This window comes from Boleophthalmus pectinirostris, unplaced genomic scaffold (assembly GCF_026225935.1).
Source record: "Boleophthalmus pectinirostris isolate CB_2022bp ecotype Guang Dong unplaced genomic scaffold, ASM2622593v1 HiC_scaffold_3, whole genome shotgun sequence".
In the NCBI taxonomy this organism is placed as follows: Eukaryota; Metazoa; Chordata; class Actinopteri; order Gobiiformes; family Gobiidae; genus Boleophthalmus; species Boleophthalmus pectinirostris.
Window position 1 is genome coordinate 17052459 of NW_026571299.1, and position 16062 is coordinate 17068520.

The 16062-nt window shown below is 38.8% G+C and overlaps 1 protein-coding gene across 1 annotated transcript in view; it reads right to left on the bottom strand.

Moving 5' to 3' along the window:
• cbfa2t2 (CBFA2/RUNX1 partner transcriptional co-repressor 2) overlaps nucleotides 1–16062 on the bottom strand; it is a 40499-nt gene that overhangs the window by 9210 nt on the left and 15227 nt on the right. Inside the window, 6 exon segments of the mRNA XM_020939754.2 lie at nucleotides 4178–4283; nucleotides 4285–4435; nucleotides 5579–5763; nucleotides 10557–10646; nucleotides 11602–11843; nucleotides 13173–13331. Coding sequence (XP_020795413.2) covers nucleotides 4178–4283; nucleotides 4285–4435; nucleotides 5579–5763; nucleotides 10557–10646; nucleotides 11602–11843; nucleotides 13173–13305 — 907 coding nt within the window. The 5' untranslated portion in view covers nucleotides 13306–13331.

The following is a 16062-nucleotide window of genomic DNA, read 5'->3' on the forward strand; positions in this document are numbered from 1 at the left end:
TGCAGGGCGTGCGTTTTTGTCCTCTGTTGCATGGGAAACCGTGTAATCAGCAAGTATTTTGTGTTGTAATATAAGTTAACATAGACTTCAAAGTGTCATCAAAATGCATCAGGCTTTTTTGGCTTACCAAATCCAGTTAAGAATGAGGTCTATTTTGGATCGCGCACGGAGCTAGGCTGTCAGCAGTGCATGTCATCAGTGAATATATTAGCTCACACACAGTAGCATACAAAGAGAACTACATTGGAGCTAAAGCTAATGTATGCAAGTGAACTCCTAAACTTGGCTGTACTTGATTTATTTATTTTTTTTTTATGTAATAAAGTAAAATTTGTCTTGCTTAAGTATAGATTTATTGTAAAAGCAGTTATTAAGGTCAAAACGAGACAGTTGTGTGGCATCTTTGTCCAGTTATGATAGCTTAATATATTATCCAATCCACTTTATTTCTAACAGTTTCCAAAGTGCTGCACAAATACATAATAATAACAACAATAATAAAATAATAAAATAAACTACTAAAATAATCATACTAGTCTTAAAATAATAAAACCAGTAAAATAAAATAAGAGCAAAATCATAGAATAGCAATAAACAAATAAAACCAATAAAAATACATAAAAAATAAATCAAAAACACAGATATTAGCCAGCACATTGAATATATTAACTAGCACACGGTAGCATACTAAGAGAACTACACTGGAGCTAAAGCTAATGTATGGAAGTAAACTCCAAAACCTCACTGTACTTGATTTTTTTTATGTGATAAAGTAACATTTGTTTTACTTAAGTACAGATTTATTCTAAAAGCAAGCGATTAAGGTCAAAACATGACCACTGTGTGCTGTCTTTGTCCAGTTATAAAGCATATTTATCCTCCGTGAACCAGGAAGTTAGGCTAGTGAACTGTTAGCATGCTAGGACCACATTCATACCCTTACGTAATAAATAACCCTCTGTTCCTTCAACCATTATTTCATTATTGGATAGGGTGACCAGATTTTCAAAATAAAAAAAACCTGGACATCTCTGGGTTGGGCTGGTTGGTAATAATAAAATTGTAAAACGATTGCGTAATTAAGGAAAATTGTTATGCATTCGGCACTAATGTGAGTCAGTACAGTCACATTTTCTTTGTGTTTTGATCATTTTTAAGCAGTTTTTCTGTATTTTACATAAACAAATGCCTCTCTTTACTGTTGGCAGGAATCAGATTGGTCAAAAATAGGGACATCTGGGACATTTCTTCTATAAAACTGGGACAAATCACTGGTTTTGGATAAATCTGCTGGGACAGAGGACACAGGCCTCAGAACTGGGACAGTCCCGGGTAAATAGGGACGTCTGGTCAACCTATCTTTGGACTGTTTCTCCTTACGACCTTTTGTATGAAGCTGAGATATACTTGTATTAATATATTTCTATCTTTTATTTTTACTTGTACATATACACATAATTATTAGACACCAGTTTCTTGCTATTTTTGCTACTTTTTTATTACCATTTATATTTTGACTTATTGTTATTATAATATATTGTGATGTGTGAGCTACTGGGTCCACAAAGGAAATTATTTTGGAAGTTTGTCTAAGTCTAGAGTTGTTGTTGTTAGCAATGGCGTGAGAATAAAACTATTCTCTGGCCTCTGAAAGTTGTGAAAAGTGCTTATAAACTCAATGCGGTGAATAATTAGGATGCTAGGAATGTGCTAGGAAAGCGAAGAGTAAGTTTGTGCAATTCCAAATGGTTTAAAATGAGCTACTCTGCTTATTAAGACCGTAAAAAATGAGGTACAGCACATGTAATTTCACGTGGAGATTGAGTTTTCTAGTTATTACTGATTTTGCTACAATTACAGATACATTTCTTCCCATGACAGGCCATGTCTGGTGCCAGTGACCTCAAAGCTTCTTGTTCGAAGACGAAAGCACGCACGTTGCCATGGTCCAAACCGCCGTCTTAAAATGCTAACACGAGGCATGTGAGCGACCATCTGAAGAGAATAACGGCGCTAAACACAAAGTAGCTAGCTCTCCGTTGGCGGCGCTGGACTTCTGGTTCTCATCAGTGTTGATCAGTTCAAAGTGAAGTGTTTATGTGCGTGTGTGTGCTCCTATGAGTTAAGTGGCGGCAGGCAGTCGGGAGGCTGTCGGACCAGGGACTGCAGCCTCGTAAACACACCACCTCCAGCAGGAACATATCAAGGTGTGGAGCTGTGTGTTAGCGGGAGAGGGCTACTGCTGTTCCCACCGTGTGCACACAAGACAAGACCTGAGTAGAGGCTAGACACAGGCCTGAGTAGAGGTTGAAAATATGAATAACTAGGGATGTAACAATATCCAAATCTCTCGGTACGATATTTTCACAATATACATCTCACGATATATTTATTTCAATATTTTGTGGAGGCTAAAAAAAATGTTAATATGTTACTTTTTCCTCTTAAAATGCCTTGAAAAACTTTATCCAAAGAACTAAAACTTAAAAGTGCTTAGAACTGTTACTTCTTCTTATAGTCTACACTGAAAAGAGCAAAGGATCATGGTCTATGTAGTTCCTTCTGTCTTTTTTAGCTATTGCTGCACCATAACTCTTAAGTTAAGCAAAGAGACTCGTAATTCGATATATTGTGATGGTCCATGCTATTATTGCGAGAACTCTGTCAATATCACGATATTTCGGTTATTGTTATATCCCTATGAATGACTATTGGATCATTTTTACAAGCAATCTGAAATGTGCACAAATTGCACTGTAAATTAAACATATTTTTCCTATTGGATGGTTGACCTCATGTGTGCTGACAACAAGACCTAAGTAGAGGCTAGACACAGGCCTGAGTAGAGTTTGAAAATATGAATGACTATTGGATGATATTTTTTGCAGAAATGAGTCCAAATTACACAGACATTTTTGAAGTACCATAATTTCCTCCACAACAACAAAATATCCTGTCTTATTCTGCTTCAAAAAACTGCTAACCCTGTAGCTTAGATCTGCACAAACATGTGATTTTTGCACAGATCTGACCGGTATCTTTAGATTTGGTGGCATCTCCTGCTTATTTATGTGGAGATAGTTAAGTTTAATACGACATTACAAGCAAAGCTACATAGTGCACTTATAAGGATATTTTTTCCTATAAAATGGATGTGATAAGGAGTAAGGGTTGAAAATATGAACAACTACTGGATCATGTTTTTGCAATTAATCCAAAATGAGCCCAAATTACACTGTAAATTAAGTATATTTTTCCAATTAAAAATGGTTGACCTCATGCAGTTTAGCTTTGGCTGTGGATTAATTCGGTTAATTACCCAATACCAGAGTTTAAAATATTACTCTCATAAAAGGCGACTAAGAGAGTGTGAAGTCAAATGAAGCTCACAAAGCTGGCAGTTATAGGGCGAATTTGGCGCTGAGTTCCATATTAGGAATAGCAAGTGATCTACAGACAAAATGGTGAAATAAAAATCATCAGGATCATGTAGAGCAAGTTAATATGAGATTTTAAGACAAAAATGAAGAGCCTGACAGCAGCAGTTAAAGAGGGACGAGTAACATTTCTACAAAGTTAATTGGAGCCCAAAGTACCCCCATTCTCACTTCCTATGTCCATTTTTACTTTGTGACAATGGTGCATGCCTTTAAAACTACTTTTTCAGTATTGTCTAGTAGGATAATGGTTCCCAAAGTGGAGTTGACATACATGAGCTCAGAGTTATGTGATGTTCTTGAGATATAATTTGACACTGTATGTAAATATAAGTGTATAATTTGGTCCAAATTTGGTCCAACAACACAGTAAACTATTCAAATAAACTATATTAAACCAGATTTTTATAGATATTTTTTTCCCAAGCTGAAACTATTACTAGCAACACTTAGTTTGCTGTGGGATTCCCAGTTTTCAGCACAGTTATTTTGGAAATCCAACCTCAAAAGTTTGGGAATCCCTGATGTAGGTGATGCCCCCTTCCTCCTCCGACCAAACACTAACCAACCTCACCAACCAACCAAAGCTTGGACAGTACAACCGTTCAGAACACTCCAGAAATCTAAAACCAATATCGTAGCCATTTCCCCAGACCTCCCCGAATCTCCCTAAATAAGATAGCAGTGTGTTTGTGCCAGGTTTACCCATGTGTGGTTTGGCTGCGTGCCACATGACATACCAGGCAGTCTGGGTCGATCCTTGAGGTCCCTGGTCTCGAGCATGCGCTGGCTGTGCTCGCGGTGGAGGATGTGTGGAGCTGCGATGTCGTCCAGGGCGTAGTGCTGCAGGGGTGGGGGGGGTGGGGTGGAGCTGGGAGCTGAGGGGCAGTGGGTGGGCAGGGCTGTGCCGGGGAGCGGGGCTGATGGTGCAGATGCGCTTGGCGGCGGGCTCCAGCGAGGACGGGGGCGGTCGCTCGTGGAAACCGTTTTCTTTGACTCTACATGGGAGGGGGAAATACAGTGAGTTGTTGCAGATGCTGAGGGTATGGTTGCAGTAGTTGTTGTTGTGGTAGCAGTAACAGTGATAGCAGAAGTCATAAGGTAGGTAGTAGTGGTACCACCGGTAGTAAAAGCAGTACTAGAAATAGTAGTAGCATAGCAGTAATAGTAGTAGACTTAGTAGGAGCAGTAATAGCAGCAGCAGCAGTAGTAGTAGTAGTAGTAGTAGTAGTAGTAGTAGTAGTAGTAGTAGTAGTAGTAGTAGTAGTAGTAGTAGTAGAAGTGGGAGTAGTAGTAGTAGCAGTAGTCGTAGTAGTAGCAGAAGCAGCAGCAGTAGCAGTAGTAGTAGCAGCAGCAGCAGTAGTGTAGTAGTAGCAGCAGTAGTAGTAGTAGTAGCAGCAGCAGTAGTAGCAGTAGTAGTAGTAGCAGTAGTAGTAGTAGTAGTAGTAGCAGTAGTAGTAGTAGTAGTAGTAGTAGTAGTAGTAGTAGTAGTAGTAGTAGTAGTAGTAGTAGTAGTAGTAGTAGTAGTAGTAGTAGTAGTAGTAGTAGTAGTAGTAGTAGTAGTAGTAGTAGTAGTAGTAGTAGTAGTAGTAGTAGTAGTAGCAGTAGTAGTAGTAGTAGTAGTAGTAGTAGTAGTAGTAGAGCAGTAGCAGTAGTAGTAGCAGGAGTAGGTAGTAGTAGTAGTAGTAGTAGTAGTAGTAGTAGTAGTAGTAGTAGTAGTAGTAGTAGTAGTAGTAGGAGCAGTAGTAGGAGTAGTAGTAGTAGTAGTAGCAGCAGCAGCAGCAGTAGAGTAGTAATAGCAGCAGTAGTAGTAGTAGCAGCAGTAGTAGCAGTAGTAGTAATAGCAGTAATAATAGTGGCAGTAGCAGTAGCAGTAGTAGTAGTAGTAGTAGTAGTAGCAGTAGTAGTAGTAGTATTAATCGTAGTAGCAGTAGAAGTGAGAGTAGAAATAGCATGTAATTGTAGATATATAGAATATTGGTAGTAGCAGTTAAATTTGTAGTAGTAGTATCAGTAAGAGTAGTAATAGTAGTCCATGATTAAACTCTTTCATTCAATCTAGATTTGACAAAGTACTCTACACTTGGCCTATTTCAACAAGATACTGACATCACTTTATCACTTATATAAACCGTTCAGACCTGCTGGGGCTGGGTCTTTTGGGCGCAGGCTCTGGCGGCTCCATCAGCAGCTCGGAGGAGTCTGGAGAGGAGGCCAGGGTGGTGCTGAGGAGGATGTGCTCATGCTGGGACAGGTACTGGGCTGGGGTTTGTTTGGCTGCACGTGCACAGTGGAGCAGCTCTCTCTGAAGCAATGGGAGATTGGCCTACAAAAATAAAGAAAGACTGGATTGGTTAAGCTGTAATCACTGTAATCTAGAGTTATTAGGGGTGTAACGATATTCAAGTCTCACAATATCGTCACAGTATGAACCTCACGGTACGATATTTACTGCGATATCGTGGGAAAGCTCACGATATGGTGGGGAGGTTCACGATGTAACAATATCCAAATCTGTCATACAATATTTTCATGATATATCTCTCACGATATGATATTCATTGCGATATTTTGTGGAGGCAAAAAAAACTGTGAATACGCTAGAACTAAAACTTAAAAGTGCCTAGAATTGTTATTTCTATTATCTATTATAGTCTACACTGAAATGGAGCAAAGGATCATGGTATATGTAGTTCCCCAGCTAATGCTGCACCATAACTCTTAATTTAAGCAAAGAGGCTTGTAATTCAATATATTGTGATGGTCCACGATATTCTTGTGAGAACTTTGACGATACGATATCATGATACTTCGGTTATTGTTATATCACTAAGAGTTATAAAACGTAATTATTACAAATAGACAGAATAGGTCATTTCTCAAATTTGTTCCAGTTTTTGTCTCAATTTGACAGGTCTAGTAATCATCAAAATTGTAAACTGTAATTTGGAATAATCTCCAATAAAAAATGAAATAAATGTTTTATGTGACTACTACAGCCAAATGAACATTTCCATGGAATTCAGTAGGATGAGGCCTCCTTTTGGCCAAGTCACGTTTGTGGAGATGCATGTCACAGTAAGGACATGTTTTTCTATGTTTTCATTTCAATAAAAACATTAAAGCCCCACCATGTAATCTTCTAGCCAAATACACCACAGGCTGTTAATGTTACAATGTCATGATACTGCAATTTAAATACACAACCAAAACAAGCCACTTCGGGGAGGTCAGTTATTTCAAGTTTCAACTATGAGATCATTCAATAATCAAATTTACTTCAAATCTGTAAGTTTACAAAAGAGGACTGTTACTTAGCCAAAACAGCCAACATCTTCTCGAACAGCTCCAAAACCATTACCGATCGACAATGTCCAGCTCTAACCGCGCAAAGCACAAAACCTGATAGAACAAAGTGTATCTAAACAACACTTCACGTAGTCGTTTGTGAATATTTAGATCTGGCTGTCTCTGTCCTATCTCCTCCATCGCTTCCCGCATTTCCATAATTAGGAGCAGAAGCACAGTGTGTTTGCAATTACAGACTTCCTCGCTCCTTGCTTTCCTCTGCTGGCTAGATACGCGTCCTGTGCTCCATGTGATCTCCATTTCTTTACAAGCATCCCGACCAGAAGATTGTGTAAACGTGCACGCAACACTCCCCTTTCCAGTAAATCTGACTTTGTTTTTTCTCCACAACGATTCCAAATGTAACCGAGGCTGTAACTCATCATAATCTGGCAACGCAATCAGACGCCTGCGTTAAATCAAAACTGGTCTTATACCATTCGTGATGAACGTGTGGTAAGGGTATGGACTTGGGTAGCACCTCTTTGGTTTATTGGGCTCGTCTCCCGTCTCTTCCCTGGGGCCCCGTGGATGCGCCAGTGTTAAGTTTCACAACCTAATTAAGTTTTAGGAAATATTTAGTGAAATAACATGCTTTAGTCTAGTTTTAGATAAAGGTGCACTGCGTAACATTTCTTGGGGACGGTGCGCCACATGCTTAACTTTTAAGCCTGGGATGTTTCACAGTAAGGCATTAAACTTATCTAAATAAACAAGCAGGCCAAGTTCATTCACCTAAGAATGCAAGTTCTTAACGGGATTTCTGAACAATGAAATCATCTCTAATGAAAAAGGCTGAATAGACTTTTAATGCCATACTGTGGAACATACAGTCAAAACAATAACATCTCCCTAAAGACAAAAACATGGCATACCCTCCACCACAAAACACACAATGCACCTTAGGGAGTCTGTGTAGGCTCTCAAATAATGCTCTTTCTCTTAAAAAAAAATACATTTAAAGATGCACCAAGTGACTTTTCTGGAGTCACCTATTTGTCTCCATGGAGATATCAAAGCCTTGCCTAATGTTCTACAGTCTGGCATTAAATTAATTTAGCTTGCATCTATTCAGTCAGGTGCAGGTATTTTTATTGCTCGAAAAATACCTCGAAAAACATGCATCTATACTGCGAGAGGGCTCTCATTTCCGCAGATCTGACTCGCAATGTGGCTTGGTGGCGTCACTTGCTCGTCTCCATGGAGATCGATAAGATTAATATAACGTTTAAAATGACACGCAAAGCAATAATACAAGCAGGTGGCATCCGCTCTTCTAGAAAAGTTACACAGCGAAACTTTAAACCAATGTCGATTAAAAATAAATTTGAACTCATACCTAACTGCATTTTTGTTATTAAATTTTCCGCCAGCAAAAACGTGACACTAACAAAACTATATAACTAAAACCTGTCTGATTAAAATAATTGAAAAGACAATTTGCTGAAGCATATTTGTCAACAAAACTAAAACCGGGCACGTGCGCCGTTGGCGTTCGGCGGGGTGGATGTTAAATGGCGTTGCGTTGGCAGCTGAACGCTCTGTTAACAGGACAGAAGCACCATATGGCGTACACCGTGGCACTTAAAAACATGGAAGGGACAGTTTATAGGCATGTTTCACACTTCCTAGCTCCTTCTTCCCCCTCCTCTCTCCCTCTCCTGTTTTCCACTTCCTCACCCCCTGTCTCCATCCCATCTGTCTATACCCCGCTCGACTCCGCCCCCTTTCTTTGCCTTAAGACGGGCTATTCTTACAGAGTTGGCATTAAGTTTGGTGCGCCCCTCCCCTTGGTAATAAATTAGCCCAAAGCAGGGGAACAGGGGTTGTTTGTCTCGCACTAGACAGACACATGGAGGCGCGCCAAAGGTGAGAAAGAGGTAAATGTGGAAAAAAAAAGAAAAAAAAAAACAACAAAAAACCCCCTTAAATTTATGGCCATTCAACTTAGTCAAAGATTTACACTCCTCTTTAATAAGGGAAGCTGCTAAAAAGCTACTGGCGAGGTAAAGAGGTTAACAGGCTTTTGAAACTAATAGGCACTTAATGGTCGATGGTTAAAGTTGCACTAAAATAATCTAGAGCTGTGCAGTTACTAAAATTTTAATTAATATTGAGGCATTTATTGTTGTCAATGATGATGCGATTGGGTATGTTTAATGGAATGATTTACAGCCATTTCGAAGGAAGAAACGTGACATTTTGTCTTGTTAAATAGCAATGATTAAGTCTGTACTGTTTATGAAATGAATATTGAAAGCCATATTTATTTTTACTTTTGATAATACAAAAGAAAATTTAAATGGAAATCGGAAGTTCATTAGCCTGATTCATGAGCCGGTTTCACTTTATAGAAACTGTCTGACCTCGCAGGATTAGAATTTGTTCGCTCAACGGTAGGAGGGTACTTTTTATTTAACAAATCGCTGCTATTTGATCGTGATGTATGTAATGCGCCGCTAACTATCTGGTATATTAAGCTTTTCCCAAATCCCGTAGGCAAAAGGGCAATAACGTCTTTCCCCTTGATAAAATTCACCAAACATTCTCCTTGTTTCAGCTTTAAATCCTCGATCTCGTTAATCGTTGCCAACACAGAATGTATGGCTCTTTGCTGATTGGCTGGTGCACTAACTCGCACATCTGGGGTTTTTGTGAACTGTCTAGTGTATTGTGATTTCTGACCTAGTTGCTGAAGAGAAATGAAATTGAGCAGAGGCACTAGGTGGCACCAGCCTGGCTAGAAGTTCATAATGAAAGAAAAAAAAAAAGTGTTCCTTTTTGTCATAGTCCAGCTCAAAGGTAACCCACAATATATATTTTTAACTATTTTAAACTTTTTTTTTTTTTAGTAACCATTCAAATCATCAACTTTTCAAGATGGAGAATTGTTTTTCAAGGGCTCATCTCAAAAACATACCTTCATATTTAAATTTATGACTATGGGGAAAAAGAAGAGGCAATGTTAGCCCATCCAAACCAACAGTGATTATGTGGTTAATAAGGCTTTATGGTTTATGATTCTACACGGCACCCAATGGATGCCACAGTGCTGACATCAGCTGACCTCATTGGAGCAGCATTTAGAAAGACCGCTGGATAAACAGTAAGTATACGGTTTGAAGATTTATATGGTGAGATGATGTTAGCCTGATGAATATAGGAAACTGGGGATTTGCAATTAATCATGATTTAAAGGTGCATTGTGTAACTTTTATGGTGGAGCGTCCATCATATGCTTTTCTCCGTTTAGACTCATTGCTTTGTCATAATGCCTGTTTTTTTTTAAGCTATAAAACCACCTGCAACTTTTTAAATGTAAGGTAGAGCAGTTTAATGTCATACTGTGGACATATCCATAGAAACAAGAAACCAACAAGTTACATAGTGCATCTTTAACCAAGATTGAGTCATTTCTAATTGTCAAAGATAAGCGTTGGTCTTTTTTATCTTAACATCTACAGTTCATTTTTTACTCACTGGGGTAAGAAAGTGCAATACAATATGATTAGGTCATAACAATCCAGTTGATATAATAATATTGTTTTGAATCTACGGCCAGCTCCTGTCAGTAAAAGCATGTAATTTGGAGCAGAGGTCATACTGTATTGTGAGTTAGAAATTTGATCCTTGTGTTTGCGTTAAATTGTAATAAATTGCAAATTGTTTATGTTTGGGAAATTTCTTCAGGAAGATCAAATAAAATCAAATTCAAGATTGTTCCAATATCATGATACAGTTTTGGTATACTGCCCAGCCCTGGAGCCTTACCTTGAGAAAAGGGATAACGAATGGTCTTAAGGGGAAGTTTGTGGCCTCCTGGAGTCTCGAATGGAACTCTTCAATGGTCACTGTTGAATTCTAGGTGAAAGAAATAAAATAAATTAATACAGGCTGGTCATGATAATTACCAAATTGACTTATCATTCAATATATGATACCTGGAAGAATATTTTGGGGAGTTTTTGAGCACTTTTTCTTTGTACAACTGTGGTACAAGTTTTAGTAACAGGATGTTCCAGTACTATGATAAGATTTGAGCTGTAGAGGGTTGATAACATCTATGACTCACTATGTGGATGCAAACTAACTACTAAAGTGTTTAATTCATTGCAGGCAGTGGTGAAGGGAGTACACAATTTTGTTACTTAAGTAAAAGTACAGAGACAGGAGCAAAAAATACATGAAAAAATCTGTTCAAAAATGTACTCAAATAGTAAAACGTAAAAGTATTTCGCACAGTTTTTGTGATCTAATAAAGCTAAACTGAATGAGCTTTTATAATTTTTTTTTATGTTTTTGTTTGCTCAATCTATTTACAAGTTACAAATAAACCCTCTTATTACTTTTCAGTCCAATTGAAAATTTTAGTGAGGTAGATAGTACAGACATATAAGATATAAGATATCCTTCTTTCAAATGGAGTGAAGTAAAAGTATGCATTAAAAATGTACTTAAGTAAAGAACAGACAATTTTTACTTAAGTACAGTGCTTTATTATTTTGACTTTATTACAGTCTACCACTGATTGCAGGTCATGTTTTTTTTGTTTGTTTTAATAATGTTGCTCATATAGATTTTTTATTTATTTATTTTTTTTCAATAATCCTGCTATTGTGGGTTATTGTGTCAGAAGAATAATTTGGTTTCAATATTATCAGCCTAAATAAATAACCATAAAACTACAAACATGGCCATTATTGCAGATCATGTTTCTCAACAGTGCTGCTCATATAGATTTTTTTTTTTGTTGTTGCAGTAATCCTGTTGCCTAAATAAATAACCATAAAAACATATATAATGATCTTAGGTTTACCACGAGGGCCAGGACGAGGCTGCGGACACTGTCTCCGATCTCGGGGGAGATGTCGTTGCCAAACTGCTGCAGCGTGGTCAGGAAGCGCTTAAGTTTGCTCAGCTGGCGCGCCCCGCAGGTGGCAGGCAGCTGCTGGTTGGCCAGTGACGAGGAAGAGGAAGAGGATGGACCGTTGCTATAGCGCTGAGGTGGAGACGGCACCGCGTTCAGGGTTGGCGGGGAGTGGTGGTTTCCATTAGTCACTGGAGGAGTAAGGAGTAGGTTCAGAAATGTGCTTTTTAATAGTTTTTTGATATAAAAACTACACTCAAGAACAGGAATGTTGTGGACTTCAAACAGATATGGACAGATAAGAATATTTGCTTTGGACTGACATTCGTTTGTGTACCCAGTATTTTTTGTGTAGTTTAGTGTATGTGTTGAATGTGGAGAGAGGTGTGGGAGGGTTTTTGTTCTTATCTATTTTTTTTTTGTTGTTGCTTAATTTCTAAAGTAAATTGCACTATGTAACTTATCTCATGGGACACACCACCTCCTAAGAGATGTTTACTGCTTTATCTGTAATCAGTGGCAGAGTTAGCAATTTGGGGGCCCTATGCGAACTTGAGTTTGGGGCCCTCACTATAATGCACTGTTGTTTTAAATATAGTTATTGTTTTTTCCCCACTGTTCTTGGGACATGCACATTTTTATTTATTTGAATTATGGTGGATTGGAAACTTGTCTTATTAGTTTGGCAGCCTACTAGATAACCAGAGCTGAAAGTTAGTACAATTACATCTTTGTTTATATCCGTTACACGTGATTATTATTATATTTCTTATGATTATTGGTTAAAAGTAAACTACTCTCAAAATCAAAATTAAATTGCTCTGAGGCCTCTGCCATTAGTAGCACTGAGGACAATTGGTTGGGGGCCCCTCCAGGTTTGGGGCCCTAGGCAGCCCCCCCACTTTTGCCTAATGATTGCACCGCCTCTGCCTGTAATGTTCCACCATATGTCCTTACACTAAACTATTTTGTATTTAATCAATTTAATCAATTACAGGGCTTTTACTGCTAAAATAATACCTTGAAAAACAGGCATTTTTAGTGTGATCGGGGTCGCCTCTCTTCAGATTTGACCTGGATTACTCCTTGAGTCCATGGAGATATGCAAGGTTAAAGATGTACTATGGAACACTTGAGGCAAAGCAATAACATCTCCATAGAAACAAGCAGGTGGCACTTGGCTTTAAAAGAAGTGCTTTGAATCAACACAAATTAATGGGTGGAAAGAGTTGACATAATATTTATTAGACTCATTTCATTCAGAGTAGTCCAATGTAATTTAAAATCAAAACAGAGTACATGACAGGTTCTTACTATATAATTTTGATGAATAGGCTTTGAAAACCAAGAGAACAGACCAAACAAACCAATTCTATTAAAACATGCCCACTGAACTTGGATAGATATGTCAACACCACACTTCTGGTAATACTTCTACTGTTGCCCATTACCGCTCTGGTTAACAGCCCAAAATGACTGACTAAGTGAAACAGTAGTAAAAGAACGAGACTGGCACTTACACGCTGTGGTGGAGAAGGAGGCCGGGCGGGGGCCACTGGGGTTGACGGAGGGCAGGGGGGGCATGCTGGAGCTGGCACTGAGGCTGGGGGCTGATCTGGAATGAGTCTTAGCATCCACAGGCGAACCGGGCATGGCAGGGCTCTTCGTCTCTCGGAGGTCTGCGGGGAGAGAAGGAGGGAGGAGGTCAGACGGAGGGCGGAAAAACCAGAGCCAATGCGACGGATGGACGCAAATTCAAAACAGGACGAGCTGGTTTATTTCAAAGCAGTGAAACGTACAATAACTACCAAGAGCAACATTGTACAGTGTGGAAAGCCAGAGGTGAACACAGTACGCTTTTGTGTTTAAGTTAAAAATGAGTTCACTATTTCAATAAAAAAGTTAATTTTCCACTTGATGGCAAAGTGAGATGGAATATAAAGCTAACAGTAGGCCTCATCGTAGTAATAGCAGTAGCAGAAGCACTAACAGTAGCAGTAGTTCATTGCATTGGCTGCTACCTGAATCTCTGAATCTCAATAGGGCTTCCGTTAAATAAAAGTTGTAGTAATAGCAGTAAAAGCAGTAGTAGTAATAGTATAAGTAATAGTAGTAATAGCATTAAGCAGTAGTAGAAGCTGTTATAGTAGTAGAGGTAGTTGGGCTGTAACCATATCCAAGTCTCACAATATGATATTGTCACGGTACGATATTTATTGTGATATCGTGGGAAAGCTCACGATATGGTGGGAAGGCTCACAGTTAGGGATGTAACGATATCCAAATCTCTCGGTACGATATTTTTATGATATACAATTCATGTTACCATATTTATTGCGATATTTTATGGAGGCTAACAAACTGTTAATATGCTACTTTTTCCTCTTAAAATGCCCTGACAAGACTTAATCCAAAGAACTAAGACTTCAAAGTGCTTAGAACTGTTATTTCTTCATGTAGTCTGCACTGAAATGGAGCAAAGGATCATGGTCTATGTAGTTCCCTCCGTCTTTTTTTTTAGCTATTACTGCACCATAACTCTTAATTTAAGCAAAGAGACTTGTAATTTGATATATTGTGACGGTCCACGATATTATTGTGAGAACTTTGATGATACGATATCACGATATTTCGGTCGTAGAAGTAATTGTAGTAATGGCAGTATTAACAGTTACGGTAGCACGTCTTTCTCATCAATAATGTTTACCTACAATATATATTTTTTCTGTGTATTTAGGAGCATTTACTATTTACTTAAGTAAAAAAGTAGGAGTACTGCTGTTTTCATTCAAGTGTGGGAAAATGGTGGAAGTCAAATTGAGGTCAAACAGCTATAGAGGCAATGAATATATCAATATAGTTAAATATGCAATATAAACAGCAGTTTTTAATCATTTGCTTGCACTGTTTACACTAGATTCAGTTGGTTACATTTAACTTGGCAGCAGTCCGCACGTTCACAACACAGCCTTTTATTGAACACATTGTTAAAGACTGAAGAAAAATTACTTGTTGCGCCACCATTGTTGCAACCCAGTAAATACGAAGCCAGCACTTACAAAGAGAAACAAAAGTTCCCCCCGAAAACTCCCCACTTCACATCACCAGACACATAGCACCCGGGGCACCCACCAGCACCCACCAGCACCCTGCACCCCGCTCCCATCAAAGAGCCAGATGTCGAAAGTTTAGCCCCTCACTCCCAAACTATTCAGATCAATAACAGAAGAAATCCTGAAGACTGCTTTTGTGTGGGAGAAGAATGCCCCTTCATTGAGCTCCCTAACAAATGGGAAAGGGGGGGGTCCGCAGACATAATGGGGAAAGGGGAGGGCGCTATTTCACGGTTTGCTAACAAGATGGCCACTGCTTTTAAATGTTAAAACTTCTCAATATGCTTCTGTCATTGAATGGGACCACCAGATCAGGGGTTTCAGAAGTGGTCTTTGTCCCTGCCAGATCCTCGTGGGCCGGGTCCCGTCTCCATTTAAAGTGGATCAGACTTTTCAAACCGCGTCAAGAATGGACGATTAATAGACAAGTATGGCAGCGCGGGGGTGAAGGGTCAGACTGGAGCAGCTTTTTAAATATGGTTTCATGGTTTTAGAGCTTTGGCATCAATGGCGGTCTTTATGTCTTTTTCATAGCGATGAACTCTGCCTGGCCTTGAGTCACAGGGTCCCAGTTAATAATGAATGATGTTTTGAAGGGTTAAGCTCCGAAGGGGGGGTGAAAAAACGTGGAGTAGGCCTTTGATATTTGAATATGGAAAGTTCAGCGCCATGTTAATTATACTGATTGGTACTGATTTTGGTTTAAGGAAGGACCTTGGTCTTGTCTCTTGTATAACTCTCACAGGAGAGATGTATCAATAATGCAATACATATGTATTTCTTTGACAATTATTGGACATACATTGGAAAAAGTACAAATTACCTACTGTGAACAATAAGAAAAAGAAGAGACCAAGTATGTAGGGTTGAGCAATCTGACATCTGCTCGCTCCTACAGGCAATATTAAAGTACAAGTCTACACTGATCATGATTTAAAAAGAAAAAAAAAGTGATGTGGCTCGGTATTTTTTGGCAAATCACCCAAGAGAGCTGGATAAATTTGCAATGAAGCTGAGAAGCAGAGAACACTACAGAATGAACATAACCAGTACTCATATTCTTTTGAACTTCAGCCATGGAAAACCAGACAAATAGTTGCTTGAACGAATCCGCAATTATTCACTACTCCTCACCAAATAATCCAATCATTCTATACCATGCTAAACTGTCTTAACTCCTCTTCATTATCACATTTTCAGTATTGTTCACCCTCATCTTGCTTTCTTTCATGCTTCACTCCACCTGTTCAGAAACCCATGGGGTCGGAAGAAGACCTCACCACAAATTTGGACCATA